At 40.1% G+C, this 21,313-nt stretch overlaps 1 protein-coding gene across 2 annotated transcripts in view; it reads left to right on the top strand.

Annotated features, from left to right (window-relative positions):
- The window catches only part of slc2a4rg (SLC2A4 regulator), a 67,416-nt gene extending 46,103 nt beyond the window's left edge, over positions 1–21,313 (top strand). The window contains exons 4-9 of one of the 2 annotated variants that reach the window (XM_056235294.1): positions 6,330–6,559; positions 11,375–11,475; positions 14,481–14,736; positions 15,972–16,079; positions 19,617–19,738; positions 19,826–21,313. In XM_056235294.1, the coding sequence (XP_056091269.1) occupies positions 6,330–6,559; positions 11,375–11,475; positions 14,481–14,736; positions 15,972–16,079; positions 19,617–19,738; positions 19,826–19,937 (929 nt within the window). In that variant the 3' untranslated portion in view covers positions 19,938–21,313. The remainder of the gene's footprint in view (positions 1–6,329; positions 6,560–11,374; positions 11,476–14,480; positions 14,737–15,971; positions 16,080–19,616; positions 19,739–19,825) is intronic. The other variant, XM_056235295.1, reaches the window with a different exon arrangement.

The following is a 21,313-nucleotide window of genomic DNA, read 5'->3' as shown; positions in this document are numbered from 1 at the left end:
AAGGGATCCGAGGCCGGAGGCGGAGCCGAAGGATCCTCCAGGATAGGGCCTGCGGCTCGATGTCAATGCAGGGACTCCCGGAGATGGCGCAGGGCTGCAAGCATTCGGCAGCGATGGGACTGGAGGACTGGCTGAGCTCTGTGGTGCTGCCGATGAAACAAGACTTGAGAGAACAAAGGTAATCATGACACAGTTCACACACTGGATAAAGCAAAAATTAATTCCCAGTTCTCACAGTTCTCTTTGAGTAATACAGATGATTCAGATAGTGGGTGGGATAGGGTGGCAGTTGACAAGTCCCTGTCGAAGTCTATCAGCCAGTCCTCCGTCTCAGTTCCCTCGGCCGCCGTTGTCTCGGGCTCACACCCCTGGTCAGGTCTGGGGGGGGGTTCACGTGACTTCTCCGCGGTTGTGAAACGGGCTCTGGGTCTGGCAGTGCTCTGGATCGGGGCGCGACGCTCTCAGACCTCCCAGACACCACAGATCTGAACTGGAAGGAGACCGTCATCAGGTGTCTGGGAGGTCGATAGGATGGTGGAAGGTTGCCCCGATCCAGAACAAAGTCTTCAGGGTTTTGTCGTCCAGGGAGCTGGTGACGGCCAAACAACGAAAATTCTTGACAAAAGAAAAGAAATCATGGCTCTGAGCCTGGACGATAAACTTTGCCCGTTTGTCCATATTGGGCGGTCCGATGGGTTGCAGGAAGGCAGACGAAGAAGAAGATAATTTCCAATACAATGTTTTAATAATAATCCAGAAGACAGCTAAATAGGCTGAGTAACACACACTTACACATAATGGTGATCGGACAGAGAATGAATGTGAGGGGCTAACTTATATAGCAAACACAAATGAGGATGATTAATAGAACACAGCTGACACGTATTTACTAACCAAAACAAAAGGAACACACGATGAACATGAAAACTAACTAAACGTCCATGATAATGAAACTAGGCTGAACATAATGTGACAAGCTATAGGACTGGGAAGCTTTGGAAGCTCAATCTACTCCATCTATGTTTATTTTTATCATTGTTCTGAATGATCCGATCTGAATGTAGTCTTTGATAAAAAATTTGTTCAAAATGTTTTTTTTTTTTTAATGAAACTTACCCACATTCAAGTGTTGATACAAAAAGGCTGCATTAAGATAGAATAAAACTTGGTTGGTCTATTTTTTCTTTTGATATATTTTATGTTTAGATATACATACAACAAAATATTCTTGGGGCCATTAACATTTTGTGAAAATGTAAAACAAAATGCTGGCTTTGGCTGGCAACTGAAACGCTGGCGGGGAAAGAGTTAAAATGACACTGGACATTAGGACATAGTTTTTCTCGTGTTTATCTTTGTATAACTTATATTTCTGTCACTTTGATATAGATGCTTTCAGTTGAAGGCACATATCCTGAAATATTATTATATCTCATTACTCTTGCCTAGAGGACAATTTAAGTAAAAAGTGGCACAGCTTTCCTTACTCTCCATTTACTATTTAATCTAGGACATTGGCCTTGGGATTGGATTTTATGTGTTTTTCATTTTGCATTGTCATTTTTTAATATATTTAATGTAAACACATTGCCCATCTGGGAAATTAAAGACTTATTATACTGTATCCTGGTGGCTGCACAAATAAAAGAAATAAAAGTTCCTTTCCTCCCCACCAGGACTAAATAAATATGGCCTGCCGTTAGCTCAGTAAGGTCTCATGTAGCCTAATGACTAACGGCATAAGGCCTCCTCAAGGCAGCTTGGCAGTTCGCGCCAAGACTAACTGACAGACTTATAATCGACCAACCACAATTTAGGTGTTTGTGAAATGGATTACACCACAGTAAAACACTCATGTGGCAAAAAAAAATCTAACAATGGTACATCAATCTTCATATAGGTCTGAAGCAGAAACTACACGCTTAAAAATAAAGGTTCTTCACTGGCATTGATTGTTCCATGAAGAACCTTTAACATCAATGGAACCTTTCAAGTGCATGAAAGGTTCTTTATAGTGGAAAAAGGTTCTTGAGATTATTAAAATGTTCTTTGCAGTAAGAAAAAAAAGGTTCTTTAAGAACTGTTCACTGAAAGGTTCTTTGGGGAACCAGGAATGGTTCTTCTATGGCATCACTGCTGACCTGAGTGGGATGTTAAACAGTGACATAGAGTCAGTGAGTCAAACTGTGTAGGGCAACTTATATTACAATTCTTTCCTGTCGCTTTTGTGCCCTTGAGCCTAACACTTAACCCTTAAATCATGCTACTCCAGAGAGTCGGTTCCTGTAATTAGTGCACTGTAAGCCACTTTGAATGAAAAACATTTGCTAAACTGCAAGTGCACACTTGCTGGAAGAACCCAGACCATTATCCTAAGAGGTCAAGTGTCATGAAATGGAGGTGATTTGCCCTTTTGGAGTCATTCAAGGTCAGCACAGCTTGAACTGTTGCTCAAGGTTGTGTGACGTGTCTTTAAGCATAGTGATTTAGGCCGCGTCCACTACTGCGTTTTCGTTTAAAAACGGAGAATTAAAATGAATACGATCTCCGTCCACACCAGCGTTTTATCTGCGTATTAGAATTGATCTCCATCCACATTAAAACGCCTGAAAACGCGGATCACGTGACCATTCACCAACACTGGGCATGCGCGTGCCGGTGTAAACAGGAAACGGATTGACATGTGATGGGTGGCTGACGAATCAGGGAGGAGCCGAGCGTGAGCCTCTGCGTCATCGTTTCTAAAGTCCTCCGTTTTGTCCCGTCTTCTCTAAAACACCCTCCGGAGATTCAAAACGCAAAACGGAGCTGCGGCGTTTCTAAACTTCTCCGTTTTAGGTCTTCGTTTTTTCCGTTTTAGTCTGGACGGGAGGTGCAAATGTAGCAAAACGTCTCCGTTTTTAAACGAAAACGCAGTAGTGTGGACGGGGCCTTAGTTGTTTAAGTTGGTTTGTTCAGGGTTGTAATTGCTTAAAATTCTGCTTATTCTGCTGCATAGCTCAACTGTGTATGTATGGTATATTTTTAGAAGTGTGTTTACAGCCATTATGTTTTTATCACACATCAGTCAATGATCATTTATTAATCTAGGTTCATGTTAAAGGTACACTATGTAACTATTGGCCCTCTAGCAGTTAAAAAACGAAATTGCATGCATTTTGCAGAAGAACATTGTTTTGGTTGTGCTTGCGTGACTGTGCGGATGAATATGACCCTTCACATTAGATAATGTTTTACAATGAACTCTGTTAGAGAGCTACATATGGCAATTCATCTGTTCAATAATATACCTTACTCGCCTGTTGAGTTATATAAACGCATCTCGCATCACTTTCACAACTTTTCAAATCCCTCCGTTCTCGCCATCTCCAAAGAGCCAAGCCAATGTTGATTCTGGTTTTATTACGAGCTCTGCTGTGGTCTCTTTTTGCCACCAGACTCTCTTCTGTTCAGCGTTTGTTTAAAACGGATGATTCCCCGGAGGTTGGAGATTTTAGCTGATCCATGTCAATCTTTCTCGCTCATTGTGACAAATAACTAACCTCTGCCACTCTATATATGCGTCAAAGTAGCCGGAGCAACTTTCCTCTATATATGGATATGACGAGCAGGGCTCGACATTAAGGCTTGTCCGCTTGTCCGGGACAAGTGGATTTTTTGTAGGACAAGTAGAAGAGAAAATTAGTTGTCCGACCGGACAAGTTAAATTTCAAACAAAATAAAATGCCATGTTACTTCACGTTATGTGCCACTCGTTACGTCTATTTTACAGATTTCATTTTACCGATTTGAAACGAACACATTTTTTCGCGCTGCCTGTGAATGTCCTGAATGTGACTCACAGAAAGACGCGCGCCAGTATAATGCGCATGCACAGACCGCGCGCCAGAAGTTCTCTTTTGCGCTTGAACGAACATCAACAACACACACAATTAAGCCAAAATGTCATTTGTCGAGTATCTTCATAACATAAGAACTGTCTGATGATGGACATAAAGAGTTGTGACTCGTGAGAGAATGAGGCGCGTGTGATATCCGCGTCTCTGTCCACAGCGGCTGCTCTTAAAGGGCCAGCTACCAATAAAGCGTTCTGTCAGTAAAGTTACTGAAAGAACAAAGGGAACAGAGAAAATTACTCACTGCTCTTGACTAAAGAACTTGTGTAGCTTCAATAAGTAGTAGTCTATATATAATTTATCATTTATGCAGCCCAGACTGTTTGATAACTTTATTCAATTTCTGTATATGTCCTACCTGTTAGACAGTTAATTTTTATCCAGACATCAATGGCTTATTGATCATTATAGGTGTTATCAATCATTTAGTTGTTATTGCTAATTTCAGAATTATCACTAATCTGTGTGTGCATTTGGTTTAGAACCAAACAAGTTGACTCATGAAACCATTTGTTTATTATATCGCAATCGCATATCACAACCGCAATATTGAACTCAATAATCGCAATATGACATTTTCCCCAAATCGTGCAGCCCTAGATAAAATTATAAATCTTTACCCGGACAAGTGACTTTTGTGCATGGACAAGAGAAACATAAATTTACTTGTCCGAAGGACAAGTGCCTCAAAAAGTTAATGTCAAGCCCTGACGAGACACACACAGGAGCGAGTGACGTATGTACGCAATTTCCCGCAAAAAACATCCTGAAAGGGCCAAAATATAAACACTTATAATAGGCTCACCATAGTGAATCAGGGTAAGACAAAACTTGTTTTGGAATGATTGATGATGTAGTGACTCATTATTTAAATTATGATTTAGTTTTGAACAATCAAAAAGTTACACCTTTAATTTGACAAGATATACCTTTAATTTCTACATTTACTAGTACATTTCTAATAATTGTATTATGAACAAACATGAATTAACCATAACCAGTATAATTATAAATTAACTTTAACCTACACTTTAAAAAACACTGGGTTAAAAGGTCACTGTGATTTTGCCAAGTAATACATGTTCCAGGATCAACATTGTCGATCCTGCGACAACATTCCTGTCTTAACCCTATCCCTACCCATAACTTATCCCTAAAATCAGAGGGAAATGATAGGTGAATAAGAATAGTGTATAAGCCCCTAACCCTTGTTGTACGCCAATGACATTTACTGTAAACCTATCCCTCAAATCTGATTGGTTGATTGGAATGTTGTTCTACATTAGAACTACTTGGAAGTTAGTATACTCTAAACTTTTGTAAAATATTCCACACAACCAAATCATATTTTACAGTGCTGCATATTTTATACAGTTTTTAATGTAGACGATACAATATTGCCTACATTTAAACAAACATCAGAAGTAAAAATGAAACATTTAGAAGTAATTCAAGTGCAATCGACCAGTCTCTGTTATAGCGTTTCCACCGTTACAACGCTGGTTCTCGTGCCGGAGCTGTAATCGTGTTTGGTGGGGGAACTGCTAACTTCATACGTCCCTGTTTGTTGCTTTGCATAAAATGAAATGATTACACAGTAACCGTTTTATAGATAAAATGAAATATACACAAACCTGTATTCTACAGAGGAAATGCACCAATTGGATGGCGCTGAGAACTCTCTCTTGAAGAGGATGCAAAAAGCCTGCGATAAATAACTCAACCGCTGGGTTGTTACGTCTGACCCAAGAACTGGGTGACACAAAATATACCCAGACAAAAATAACCCCCCAAAAAACAGTGTTTGGATTGAAAAAAATAACCCAGGATTGTTTTTGTGTATATTAATAAATGCTGCGTAAAATGTAAATCATTGTTGGTTAGTTGATACCTCATAAACTGACTGATGTTAATGAATTGAACCTTATTGTAAAGTGTTACTTTTAACACATAGGCACATTATACTTTTAACACATAAGCACATTTTACTTTTTTTTTCTTTTTTTAGTACATTTAAACTATTGTATTTTGACAAATGAGTCTCATACAAACACATTTACTGAAGCAGTAACATAAGTTGGACATTTCTACATTCATTAGTGTAAACAAGGTCATGTGTTGCAATTTAAAAACATTTCTTTGACTAAAACTGCCAGAGGCAACAAAACAAGGTGTGAAAACAATTTCTATCACAGCATTGAAAAAGGTCTGCAAGTGTAGCCATGTGCAGTAATATTGCAACTCATCATGATGCATCGTGATATCGAATGGAATCGTTGACCTGATAATTGTAATCAAATTGAATCGTGAGACCAGTGACGATTCACGATTCACTAGTGTTTACTGCTGACTTCTAATAGCCCAACGGGTCAGTGAAACTGTCAAAGCTCTTTTCCTGCTTTTAAAATTGCTGTGTTCTGTCTTGGGTTGTAGATCTGGCTAGTAAGGGCTGGAAGGAGAGCCTGTCTGCCAGCTACAGCAGCTCCACCAGTGGGAACTGGAGCTGGGACGCCAGTGACCAATCGGTGCCCTCCACGCCGTCCCCGCCCCTCTCCAACGATGCCGGCAAGAGCTTCCTGCTCTCCTCCCAGAGTGATGACAACAATGAGGACACCGAGAGTACACACTTCCTGTTTGAGGACCCCATCCCCCGGAAACGAAAGGTAGGGGTCAGGTCATATGAGAAAACAGAGTGGACTTGTGTGGTTTATCAAGCCTTGGTAACAATGTGGAGTTCTGCTAAGTAGGTTTTGTGGACAAAGGTGGCAGTGGATTTACCTTCAGTAATGTAAGAGCTCCTTTAAACACATCAGCTTGGCTCTGGCACAACAAGTCTTGTCACCTACGTGATGGAGTGTTTTCGTTCTCTCTTTCATTCTCCCCCTTTTCGTCCCTTCTTCTATTCAGTTTTTTTGTAGTGTGGAATCATTCCAGAACGTGAATGTGGTTTCAATGTCAGGAAGCCATTAGCCTTTCTGCCTGTTCACCTTGTTTTGGTAGAGGCTGAGGATGTGTGTGTGTGTGTGTGTGTATGGGAGGGGGGTTCCGTTACAGATACACTCGGTCTTATCCTTTAACAGAGCTACACACAGGTTGTTCACACAATTCCCGAGTGCACAATCTTGTATACATGGATCCTGTCATACAAGCCTCTTTCTGAAGGAAAGGAGAAAAGTGAAACATGTTTACTCAGAGGTTTCTTTCTTTCCTTTTTTTTTATTTTTTAATACAGACTATTTCTCAATTCTGATGCAATATGTGCAATTCACTCCTCCATAGGCTTCTTAAGGGATCGAAACTGACCGGCCCAAAAGTTATGAAAGACATCGTTAAAATAGTCCGAGTGACTACAGTGGCTCAATCTTAAGTTTATCAAGCGACGAGAATACTTTTTGTGCGGAAAAAAACAAACAAAAATAACGACTTTATTCAACTATTCATTTCTTTCTCTGTGGGCCGTGAGATTTCACGTAGTGGAACTGCACAAAGCTTCTGTGTTGCACATCACACGTAGGCTCACTATTGGCCGACGCTGGTCATGTGTGTGATGCGTGTGACGTACAACCAGGGGTTAAAGTGGGCCGGAACGGTCCGGAACTGTGTTCCGGCACCTCAGATAAATAAATAAATAGATTCATTAATCTCAACGAATTTCGCTGGTCCCGAGCTGGGCCGACCGACCAACCAACCTCCCTTCCTCCCCGCTGAACGCGAGCGGTTACAAATGCGTGAAATGCACTCACGGTGAATGAGTGCGGTAAAGTTAGTTTTAGGTTCGATATTTCGCCTGACATTTGTTTTCCCTAGCCACTGTTCGGGTCTTACAAAGATATCAATAGCAGGATTAGTTTTAACATCATGTAACCATTGTATATCGACATGAAATATTCGTTCAAAATCACTTACGTGCATTAATGCTGCATATTTATACCTGAGAATGCTTTGACGTGTTTGCACAGCGCATGATGAGGGAACGTCTGCCAATTCTACCAACTGTGTTAAACGTAGCCTATAATTTGTATTATTTAAAATTACTTTTCAAATTCCAAAGCTTGTAGAAGGTTCCTATTGGCAATACTGACCTGGTAGCCTTGAGTAAATTAACTTGTTTAAGACAATGATTCATAAAATATAAATATCAGTTAAGCCTATGTTTACTTTCTTCACTGAGACGAAAATGAAAAGACCATCAGTCAAAGTTCAGCTTTAGGAGGGGAAGAAATAGGGCAGGATTAGGAGTCTGAGAGAAAAAGAAAGATGTAGATGAGGAGAGAGCAGGTAATGACAAAATAATATAATGCCCAATGATGGTTTTAAAGCTATTTATTATCAATTTTTTGGGCCTTCAAACGTCTTATATTGCACATTTGTAGGTCAGAGAAATCAAAATTTTCTCGGGGGAGCATGTCCCCGAACCCCCCTAAATTCCTCATATTTTAATGCACATGTCTGTGGGTGGGGCTGTGGATGATAATTACACCAAAAAGTATTGCTATACCACGATACTCAATATGTTGTCCCACGGTGAGCCATTTTTTCCTATGGGGTTCCCCCACCTGCCAAATCCCACTTTAACCACTGCGTTCAACCTAGAAGCTTTGCGCAGTTTCACTACGTGAAATATCACGGGTGAGTAATTACTGACACAATTTTCATTTTGGGGTGAACTAACCCTTTAATATAGGAATGCTTGCTGACCATATCTGTGCAAAGTAATATCCAGTCTTTCAAATCCTGTCAGGACCATGTAAAGTTTGTAAACCAAGGAACTTTGCAAGATATAACTAGAAGTTTATCTACAGTAGATAAACAGATGATTACAACCTCACACAACTTTACTTTTGACTTTAAAGCTCAAATAACACATTTAGTTGAGAACACATAATATAATTGAGTTCTGCTGTGAAAAGCCTATGGACTCCCATTCTAACCTTGTGCACTGCATTGCTAAATTGCGTCATAACTTTAATCTCTTAAAAGATCCCAACAACAGGAGCAAATAAGAATACACTGAGAGACCCTACTAAAAAAATAACTCAGTTCAATTAAGTGTAGGTTTTTTTTTTGTCATTTTAAAAGAATCCTTAGGGGATTGAAGAAGCCCTTTCAGATTATGTTAGAAACCCCATTAGCCATCCTGTACACAACTAGAAATGTAGTCGAAATGTTGAAGACAAAATTAAAAAAAATAGATAGTAGAGTTGTTTATTTCATGCTGGTGCGCGTTACATAATGTTTAATATGGGTCCGGCTGATTTTTGGCTGGAGTGTGACTCTCCTGTGTGTGTGTGTGTGTGTGTGTATGGAGACAGATGGATGTGTCCCGTACTGCTAGTGCTTGTCTTAGGCAACAGCGCTGGCTACCTCTTCTATTATTTCAGCTCCCTGCATGCCTATATGTCCTGCTATAGCCAATAAAAACCACTGTGAAAATGAAGGAGACGAGAGAGAAAAAACGTTCTTTGAAGCGAACTGAGCCAAATGCTGAGCAGCTGGGTGAAGTGTAACTCAAGAGGACTGGCTGTTCATTCATAAAGACAGATGGAAACATACACTTCCCAGTCGCTTTCGGTTAATGGTTGTCACATCCTCTCTGACGAGGCTTCGATGGGAAATGTTTCATAGGCTTTTGTGATCTGTGAAAGGGTTAAAATCATCAGCCTTGAGAACAGCCAAGAGCATTTGCATGTTTGTGTGTGTGTGTGTGTGTGTGTGTGTGTGTGTGTGTGTGTGTGTGTGTGTGTGTGTGTGTGTGTGTGTGTGTGTGTGAGAAGACACACACCCACTCATTGACTCAGTAGTGAACAGGTCCAGACATGTTTCATATTTCAGAGTTAATGTGATCATTTTTCTCACAAATTAAGCTCCTGGTGAGAGTAATCAGAGGAAATGATGATAATTATAAATATAATCATAATATAATTTTGGCTCTCTGTTGTTCTGGAGTGTCATTCTTTCACACCGTTCTCTGTCTGGAACTATGGGAATATGATAGGGTGCAACGGGGTAAAAGCCGCCTGTGATTTTATTTTTCGTCTGAACCACTTGATGGCACAAAGTATCGGCGTAGCATTTTCCAAAACATCCGCATTGCTAATTTGATCTAATATTTAATGTTTTTAAAATGTTGTAGATTTAAGTACCAAACGAGAATCGCTAAAATTATTGATCATGTTTTGAGGCAATGGTCTTGTTAATGATTTTCTGTTTTGATCAAGGTAATTAAAGGAACAGTTTTTCAATAACAGAAGAATATGTAGAAGAATGGTATTTGGGGTAAAATGCACCCCTGCTATTGGGGCTAAAAGGCACAATAATTAACATGATAATAAATATCTAAAAGTATATTTAGCATTATTATTATTTTTTTTATAAAAAATAAATAAGATAAAAAATAAATGATTATAATTTTAGATATTTATCAATAAATGTATTTTACTTTTACAAGTGAATATAGTGTATTTTATACGTATAGAAGTGTATAAGACTTTTAGAATGTTACAAAATATATCTATTTCAAATAAATATTGTTTTGTTGAATCCTATAAAAAAAAAACGTTTTATCACATTTTCCCTAAAAATATTGCGCAGCACAATTGTTTTCAACATTGATGATAATAATAAGAATGATATCAGAATGGTCATGTGACTGAAGACTGTAGTAGTGATGCTGAAAATTCAGATTTACCATCACAGGAATACATTACAATTTAATTGTATTTAATCGTGAAGTTTACTCCATTTTGGCACTTGTTGAGTGTTAATTTTGAACATTGGATATGAAGCAAAAATTGCAGTAAAGTGTGTGAGAGACCGATTCGTCGTTTTTTGAATCACCTACAGAAACACAGAAATCAAGTATGTTAGATAAACACACGAGAGGAGAAACAAAATACACTTGGAGCGCTGGTGAATGTGACAGGACAGCACAGGAGGTGTGAATCTCCCACACATGACACACGCGTGCCGTCACATGGCAGTGCTGTATATGTAATAGTTGTTTGACTGCAGTGGGCTGAAGGGAATTTCATGAGGCTTATGCAATCAGACCTCTGAATCACTGCAGATAGCGGCCTTGACTGCAAATAGACCCGATCTCCTTTTAAAGATTCACTTACTAATTATTATTCTCTCTTTATTCATTTTTTTAAAGTAGGTTTATAGCTTTAAGGCAGAACTGTATTGATGTTCCTTAGGCATTTCTCAGGCATTCAAACTTTGTTTTGTAGCCTTGGGTGTGCTGTCTATTTTGGTCTTTTATAAGCTTTTTAAGAAATATAAGATTGAAAATCTCCCATTGACTTGATAAAATAGAATACTCAAAAAAATCTAAATATTACTGCAATGATGTCATTGTGAAATTTACATTTGGATTCGTGATTGGCTGCTTTTCAAACTTCCCTAAAACTTTAGCAACTTCGGAAACACTGGCGTGTCCTTCATAATAAGACGTTAATCGTCATGTTTGTTTGTTCCAGAACTCCATGAAGGTGATGTTTAAGTGTCTGTGGAAGAACTGTGAAAAAGTCCTCAGCACCTCCTCAGGGATCCAGCGCCACATCCGCACCGTCCACCTCGGGTAAGCGTTAATCAGACAAATCACGCCTGCAATAGATGCACATGTTTGTTCTGCAGTTTGAACATTTACACAAGCAATTTGTCTGCCCAAACTAGACGTGACTCGACTGCAAGACGTGACAAAGTCAATCAAAAATCACAGCCAATCAGAAGAGCATGTGGGCTGAGTCTCTATGCAAGCGCACTGCACTCACAATGAATTCATAAATATTACATCGATTTAACATTGTTAAAAGGAATAGTTCACTCAGAAATTAAAATTCTGTCATTTACTCACCCATATGTCGTTCCCAACCGTAACAATTTCGTTCATCTTCGGAACACAAATGAAGATCTTTTTGATGAAATCTGAGAGCTTTCTGTCTCTCCATTAACAGCTACACAACTACTATATTGACGCTTAAAAAAGTCCATAAAGAGATCGTAAAAATTAAGCATAGCATCAGTTCTGCTTCTGACTGGTCACGTTAGTCAAGCTCGCATCAGCTGACTCTCAGCTGATCCACATCTACCTATAGGAATACGACGTCTATCACTGTATACATATATAAGCTCCTTCAGTATTATCAGCAGCTGTCGCGTTTCTCCGGAGCTGATTGCCCAGCTCCTCCTCTCGCCCAGTCAGGATTTGGCATTCTGATTCCCCTTGAATCAGAATAAATTCTTGAATTTACTTGAAAATACTTTAAAATCTTGAATTACTGATATCTGTTCTGTTGTGTTTACCCTAAGGGGGGTTATTGCTGCATGGATGCGCAGGGAGTTCTCGCCCAGAACAGAACCATACCGCCAATCCTAACCGTATGCTAATTGTCAATCGTACTTGACGATAGTCGTCCTGACAGAACTAATTAATTGAGCGGTTTAGTCCACATTTTCTGAAGAGACAATATTGCTTTATATGATGAACAGATTGAATTTAGGCTTTTAATAAAATATAAACATTGATCAGCAAACATAAACAGAAGCTCAACCGAACCTGCTTGACTCACTAGAAGAAACCTCTTGCTGAAGCTCAAACGTGCTGCGTAACATGAGAATGAATCTCATTGGTTCTTGCTGAAGCTCAAACGTGCTGCGTAACACGAGAATGAACCTCATTGGTTCTTGCTGAAGCTCAAGCGTGCTGCGTAACACGAGAATGAACCTCATTGGTTCTTGCTGAAGCTCAAACGTGCTGCGTAACACGAGAATGAATCTCATTGGTTCTTGCTGAAGCTCAAACGTGCTGCGTAACACGAGAATGAACCTCATTGGTTCTTGCTGAAGCTCAAGCGTGCTGCGTAACACGAGAATGAACCTCATTGGTTCTTGCTGAAGCTCAAACGTGCTGTGTAACACCAGAATGAACCTCATTGGTTCTTGCTGAAGCTCAAACGTGCTGCGTAACACCAGAATGAACCTCATTGGTTCTTGCTGAAGCTCAAACGTGCTGCATAACACGAGAATGAACCTCATTGGTTCTTGCTGAAGCTCAAACGTGCTGCGTAACACGAGAATGAACCTCATTGGTTCTTGCTGAAGCTCAAACGCGCTGCGTAACACGAGAATGAACCTCATTGGTTCTTGCTGAAGCTCAAACGAGCTGCGTAACACCAGAATAAACCTCATTGGTTCTTGCTGAAGCTCAAACGTTCTGCGTAACACCAGAATGAACCTCATTGGTTCTTGCTGAAGCTCAAGCGTGCTGCGTAACACGAGAATGAACCTCATTGGTTCTTGCTGAAGCTCAAGCGTGCTGCGTAACATGAGAATGAACCTCATTGGTTCTTGCTGAAGCTCAAACGTGCTGCGTAACACGAGAATGGACCTCATTGGTTCTTGCTGAAGCTCAAACGCGCTGCGTAACACGAGAATGAACCTCATTGGTTCTTGCTGAAGCTCAAACGTGCTGCGTAACATGAGAATGAACCTCATTGGTTCTTGCTGAAGCTCAAACGTGCTGCGTAACACCAGAATGAACCTCATTGGTTCTTGCTGAAGCTCAAACGTGCTGCGTAACACCAGAATGAACCTCATTGGTTCTTGCTGAAGCTCAAACGTGCTGCGTAACACCAGAATGAACCTCATTGGTTCTCGCACGTCAAGCGAAAAATGCTTCCATTTACCACAACTGATGTGTGAGTTGATGAATATGTGAATAAAAGCCTGAATTCAATCTGTTCATTATATAAAGCGTTCGAGTCTTCAGAAAATTTGAACTAAACCACTCAATTCATATGGACTAGTTTTACGATCTCTTTATGAACTTTTTGAAGCGTCAAAGTAGTTGTTGTGTAGCTGTCAATGGAGCAACAGAAATTCACTCTCAGATTTCATCAAAAAAATATCCTCATTTGGGTCCTGAAGATCAACGAAAGTCTTACAGGTTTGAAACGGCATCAGTAAACGATGACAGATGTGTTTTTTTTTTGGGTTAACTATTCTTTTAAAAATACATACTGAGTGACTGAAAGAATCTTTGTCATAGAACTCACTTGTTTGTTCAACATTCTTGTTTCCTTTTATTTTCAAGATCTGAGAATCATCCAGTCGCTTTCAATACAGCTATAAAGGGCGCGCAAAATGATATTCGAACTCACATTAAATTCTTTTAACACTAAAAAAAAGCACAGGACACGGTGTTAAAAATCTTCTACATAGGTTATTGGCTCTCTTTTTAGTAAGTGTAAAGTTCACTTTTAAAGCTTTTGAGGCGGAGATGATTGTGTCCATATGAAGGGCTCAGTCTGTCTGTCAGTCTCTAAGGATGTGGCAGCTCAGGGTGTTCTTCCCTTTCTGAGCACCATAACAGGAGGTAGAGAGGGAACCACATTCTGATGGAAGTAGTAAGAGTGTTTTTATAGCCTCTTGTTGCTACCTGACTATCCCATGTAAATCAAGCCTCGGTTATGATGCTGGCACTGCTGCCCCCTGCCGGCTGCCTGATGACATGCGCGTGCACAAGAGCACTGAGCCTGCAGTCCTAAGGAGGCTGTCCTAAGTTTTAGTGTCGTGTGTTTTCAGACGAAATGGAGATTCTGACTACAGCGACGGAGAGGAGGATTTCTACTACTCTGAAATCGAGGTCAACATGGACACTCTTTCGGAGGGGCTATCCAACCTCACGCCCACCTCTCCTACTTCGTCCGGGCCGGCCCCCGTCTTCCCCGTCCTGACTTGTGATGTGTCTCGGTCTGAGCCCGCCCGCATGATCCACACCCCACTCAGCCAATCAGCACCGTCGGCGCTGTGTCACATCCGCACTGACCACGCTTACCAGGTAACATCGCTCTTCACTGCGTCTAGACATCTTATTGAACACACACTCACTATCTCTATCTGCACTCATTGGAGTGTGTGTGTGTCATGTAATGGGTTTAAGGTTTAGTGATTAAGTCTTCATGCACACTCTTCTTTTGTCAATCTGTATTTACTTTGAGAACATCATATTCTTTCAGATCCCCCACGCTAAATATCTGTTTTAGATATTAATGCAACTCTAATCTCTCACCATGAGGGTCAGAGTCAACAAAGCTTTATTATTATGACTATAAACCCCAAATCAAAAGAAAGAAATACGATATTATATTTTGTTTGAAGAATATGAAACCTCATTTTGCATTATTTTCATGACAATTAATTGCAGTTTAATTATATACTCATTAGGACGTGTTCACCCAAAAATTCTCACCCTAATGTGGTTTCAAACCCAGAATCCTTCTGTTCATCTTTGGAGCAAAAATGAAGATATATTTTAATATTTCTGTCCATTCATACCAAACCTTTGACAAAAAATACATCGTAAAAATAATCCATATGAATCAAGTGGTTGAATTCAAGTCTTCTAAAGAGACATGATCGCTTTGTATGAGAAACAGATTTAGTCACATATGAACTATGCATCATTTTGTTTTTGGCAATGGATGGGCAAAAATGATAAGAGAATATTAAAAATATCTTATATTATAAATATGACATTTACCTAAACCTCATTGAATTTTGTTAGGTTTACTTTATTATTTAAAAACCATTTGCCAAATCAGTAAGAAACCCTAATTCAATATATATTCTTGCAAGTGCACTGTTTTATGGATGTTTAGACATTTTGACAGGACTTTCTTGGGAAATTCTGTCCCAAACTGAATGAATGACTTTTCTGAAATCTTTCAAACGGTCGGAGATTTATATATTTGACCTTTGCTCGCGCACCATATTTAGGGCTCTGTTCAATATCAAAGCCAGACTTCTGTGTACACACGTGTCTCTTTAATTGCTGGAGTCTATTTTGCTGATGTATTATGGGCCAGTGTGATGAGGTCAGCAAAGGCCGTGGTTTCAGGACCAGGTTGGATAGGATGAGTACCAGACCGTCTCATTTCTAATGGCTTGTCATGATCGAATCTTTGAGGCAGCTCTTCTTGGCTATCGCTGGGTTGTGGTTGTACTTAACAGTGTTTTCTCTTCCTCTTTCCGCTGGCTTTGCTAATACCGCCTCTCACACACACTGTTTTTCAGGCTACAACCCCTGTCAGCATTCCCAGCATGCCCTCTGAACCGCCTCACAGTGAGGATAGGATTAGTGTATCCTGGCAGTCGCCCCCTGTCATATATAACGGTCTACCGGTGAGATGGCTACTTTCTTTCTCTCTTTCTTGTTTTCTCACAGTCTCTCTCTCAGAGACTCAGTCAACAGCGTTTATCATCTTGTGAAAGACTGAGCTCACTAGACGTTGAAAGGGCAGTGATCCTGTCTCATTTGTCACTCCCAGCTTGTCTTTCTCTGTCTCTTGGGGTCTTTCAGAAGTTGCACTTGCATGACTTTTGGTTTCCTGTCTCAGATGCTTTTGCAAAACGCAGAAAGTAGCTTCCAAACCCCTGTTACAGGTTGACAACTGCAGAAATCTTACACTGCCTGGCCAAAAAAACAAAAAAAACAGTCGCTGTTTTGATGTAAATAAGCAAATGCTTAAGAGTCTATGATTGGATCATTATTGCTGTGAGTATTATTTTAAATATTTGGCAGCAGTTCTTCTAACCCTAATTGATGGAGTGTGTAGCTTTCATTTATTAAATAACCATATAGGAAGACCCATCATGGCCATATTCCAGGATGACAATGTCAAGGTCCATCAGGCTCAAACTGTGAAAGAATGGTTGGGAGAATGGCATGAAGAATCATTTTCACACAAGATCTTGACCAAAAATGGATGCACTTCTTGATGGAAATCAAATCACAACATTTATTTTCATCAAGAGGTGCATAAATTTTAGGTCATATCTTGATGAATTTTAAGGTCTGGACTCAATTCATGTGTGAAAATGATTCTTCATGCTCCCTCACAACCCTTCTTTCACAGTTTGAGCCTGATGAACCTTGACATTGTCATCCTAGAGTGGCCATGAATCTAAACACTCTAGACTGAGTAAAAAAGAGAAGATGAACAACAACAATTACTTTTATAACCTGGCATTAAATACAGGGTTTCCGCGGGGTCTTAAAAAGTCTAAAAAAGTCTAAAATTTCAAAATCACAATTTAAGGCCTTAAAAAGTCTTAAATTTGCTGAAGTATTGTGTTCTAGGTCTTAAATCATTTTAAACAGGTCTTAATTTTCCTACGTCCAAGTAAATCTCATTGAAATGCTCCCGCAGCGCTTTCGAATGTTTTTTTATTTTTATTCCGTGGTGTTGTAGTTCCTTAGTTCGCTAGTCCAAATATAATTCGCTGTATTACGACTACAAAATAGACCAACATGCAACAGCCAATCAGCTTTCGTGTTATTGGCGCGTGTCTCAGATACCACAGACAGACGTAAAACGGATTTTATTCAGCTAACGTTATGGGGAAGTGCAAGTTTAGCGATACTTGGCTTGAAAAATCTGAATTTCGTGCTTGGTTAAAGCCAGTTGCAAACAACATATTTGAAGCCTACTGCTTCTTATGCAAGAAAACTATTAAATTGGGAACGTTGGGTGTACGGGCGCTGGAGTCACATGCAAAAAGTGATAAACATCTAGCGCTAACTGCTGTGAAGGGTCTCCAGCAAACGACAGCCATCAGCCAGTTCTTGCAAGTATCTGGCGGCTCTAGCACTACTTCTACTACACTGCCTAGGCAAGGCCCACACATTAGCTCCGCAACTCCCGCAATCGACCTCCGTGTTTGCCTTTGGATCAGAGCCAACACTAAAAGCGGAGGTGCTCTGGGTTCTCCACACGGTGACAAGACACTAGTCCTAAAGTGCAAATGAGGAAATCTGGAAATTGTTTCAAACGATGTTTCCGGGCTCTGACATCGCTAAATCCTTCAGGTGCGGGAAAGATAAAACAGCCTACATTACGTGCTTTGGAATAGCGGATTTTATAAAAACAGAACTAATTTCCAAAATCACGGGACCGTTCGTGCTGATGTTCGACGAAAGTAACTTACTATGTTCAGTTTGAATAAATTAAATTACTTGGCAAGTAATTTTGAGACTCTGCGTTTCCTTTGTACGTTTTTTTTTGTCGTGATATAGGTCTTAAATTTCATTCATAATGGTCTTAAAAAGGTCTTAAAAAGTCTTAAATTTGACTTTGTAAAACCTGCAGAAACCCTGTAAATAATTTACTGTTTGAATTGTGTATTTATGTGTTACTGTTCAAAAGCTTGAGGTCTATTAATACTTTTATTCTAAATTGATCAAAAGTGCGAGTAAAGACATTTATAATGCTACAAACCATTTCTATTTCAAATAAACGCTGTTCTTTGAAACTTTCAAAGAATCCTGGAAAAAAAAATGTATCACGGTTTCCACAAAAATATGAAGCAGCACAACTGTTGTCAACATTGATAATAATCAGAAATCTTTCTTGAGTATCAAATCATCATATTTGAATGATTTCTGAAGGATAAGTTGACACTGAACTGAGTTAATGATGCTGAAAATTCACAGGAGTAAATTACATTTTAAAATATATTAACTCTTTCCCCCGGCATTAACTGAATTTTTCGGCAATCAGTGTTTTCACTGTTATACGGTAGGGGGCGCTATTACACATCTTCTGAAAGAGTAAAGAATCTCATGATCAAAAACACATGTGAAGAAGAAGCAGAAACAAGTGTTAGGCCCTGTCCCAAATGGCACACTCCGAACTTGTGGACTTCCTCAGAGTCCACACTTCGGTGACGTCATGTAGTGCAGACCTAATAGGGCCCTTAGCGAGTCCGCGAGGGCGCATTGAGAGGTATTTTTGGGACAGACTCGATCGTCACGGCAGAAACAGGAAGACGGTCTGATTGTTGTTATGGACAGGAGCTACAGGTTCGGGGAAATATGCTGCCGATTGTTGTTGTGTTTACATATACTCAGTAAAGCCCTGACCTTCAGTTCTATTTATTTAATGAATCATAATGCGATCGTATTATTCAGCTCGCTATTATTAGCCTATGTTTGAGACTTCAACCACTGGTCGATGATCAAAATGTTTGTATAAACTTGTCATAAAAACCGTATTGATAATTACACTTAAATATTTTCTTCTCAGCCATGTTAACAATTGTCCGTGAGCGAAATCTCCTCCCATCCGTTGTCTGATTGCCCTTTCGCAAGGATTCCTGGGTAGTTAAAGTGCGTGGAGCCTGCATCTACGTGGGCTTCGCGGGAGACCGCTTCAAGGGTACAAAGGGGGCGCTGCTGAGCACACTTCAGAGCGCTAAAATGCTAAATGGGACGGCCTATGGACTCGTAGACTCGGCTGAGCACGCGCAATTTAAGTCCACGAGACCGAAAGTCCGCATGAAGTGCGCCATTTGGGACAGGGCCATAGAAGCATTGCTTACGCACATGTAAAATAATGTGATCATCAGACATTAACCAGCATATAAGTTTTAAACTGCCTAATGTTACTGAATGAAATGTCGACCCTTCTTAGCTTTTTGCTCAAAATGTTGCTTTTTTATTAAACTTACCCACATTCAAGAGTTGATAAAAAAAAAGAATGCATGAAGCTAGAATAAAACGGTTATTTTAAATGGTATCAAAAACATTCGGAAATCTTGCCGACCTCAAACTTATGACCGGTAGAAGTGTCAGCTGTGATGTAAGCATGTCTTCACTTGTGTTTTCGGTTGTGCTTTTGTGTAAGACAGATAATCCTTCAACATATAATGCCTTTGCAGGGCCCGATGACTCAAATCCGCACTGTGAGCATCGGAGAGAAGAGACAACCTGTTAACCACACCACTGTCAACAAAGCACACACCAACAACACCTCCGCTTCCAAAGCCACCACTGGAACCAGGTAACCCGTCCGCCGGGCTCATGCCTGCATGATGATTTTGGAGCCTTGCATCACAGCTAACCCAAACTATGTGAACTCTTCCCCCAGGAAACCACGCGGCGAAGCCAAGAAGTGCCGAAAGGTGTACGGCATGGAGAAGAGGGACCTGTGGTGCACAGCGTGCCGTTGGAAGAAGGCCTGCCAGCGCTTCACTGACTGAGCTTTATCCTTTAGCCCGCTTCGAAACGTGCTCTTTTATTGCGCCTGTTCCACGGACTGAGCACCGAAATCTCCTGCACACTCTCACAGGGGGACTTGATGAGCCGTCTGAGGCGTGTGGCCTTTTAAACGTCACTCATTCCTCCAGGCCACCAGGGGGTGCTCTTTTCCTACCGCTTCCATAGTGGGACAACGAGACTGCTATTCAGAATAAAAAACTGATAAAAAGCAAAAAAAAGAGGAAAATACTTTGGGGGAAAAAAAGCTTATTGGCTTTTGCTGCAATTGCATATTAAGGCAAAAACAAGTTACTTTTTCATAATGAAACAATCAAAGCAGATTTTTCAGGCAGTTTATTTTACTTTCATGTTTTCCCGGAATACAGCAAACGATTTTCCATGATTTTAAGTGTGGCAGACTTTATACATAGCAGTTTTTTTAACTGTTAAAAACTCTGTAAGCTACTTGGACTGGGTATTGAGTATTTTAAACAGTTAACCCTCTCACACGAGAATCTGAAAACTCATTTACGCTTCAAAATCAAACTGTTTCTGGACTCACCGCTTTATTTTGCCTACAAGCACTTTGAACGGCCATTGAAAATCATTTCGTTTTCTATTTCGATAAAGCAGTGCAGTTTAGCATTGGAATCGGCGCATTCGCGTTTCCGCTAAATAGTCGAGAACTGTTTCGACACACATCGCTAAAGTAATACCTCTAAACAAGAATGAGCCTTACAGAGAGAGACCTCGGTGTACTTCAGCGCGAGCAGCGCGAGTGCAGGAATGTAAAATGGCCTCTCTCTGCGCTTACGCACCCAAACCATTCTGTCCCTCACAGATCAACTGCCTCTTTATAAGCTACGAGGTTTATTCCTGTCAGTCCACAGTATTAATTGAATGGCAGGCACTTTAACCAGTCACACTTCAGATTTAACCGTCATCCCAACAGGACATCCCAGGCTAATGTGATCCATAAATCAAGTGTTTCCCACACAAACACACATTGCAGAGTCTTTGTGGCAATTTCGGGCCAGATTGTGCTTCCTAAGGAACTATTCGCTTCTCGTTCAGCTTATGGGTATTATTCACGTTAAGGAAACGCTTGCTCTGATAACATGTAGATGTCTTCCACTGTGCTTTCTTTTCATATGGAGGTGATCATGTGATGTCTTCATGTAAACAGACCCTCTCAATATGAGCCAAGCAGCTCTGTGCTGTTACACTGCCAAAAATGATTTGCTTTGTATTTTTGACGTTTTCCATTACTGATATCTAAAAACTCTTGAATCAAGATACACTTACTTAAGAATGGAAATGACCTGATGTTAAGTCTTAGTTTCTGAAAAATATATTTCAGAAAAGCAATATGCTTGTT

Source organism: Rhinichthys klamathensis, unplaced genomic scaffold (assembly GCF_029890125.1).
Source record: "Rhinichthys klamathensis goyatoka isolate OS25496 unplaced genomic scaffold, OSU_Roscu_1.1 h1tg000419l_1, whole genome shotgun sequence".
Lineage (NCBI taxonomy): Eukaryota > Metazoa > Chordata > Actinopteri > Cypriniformes > Leuciscidae > Rhinichthys > Rhinichthys klamathensis.
This window is presented reverse-complemented; position numbering and strand designations above follow the sequence as displayed.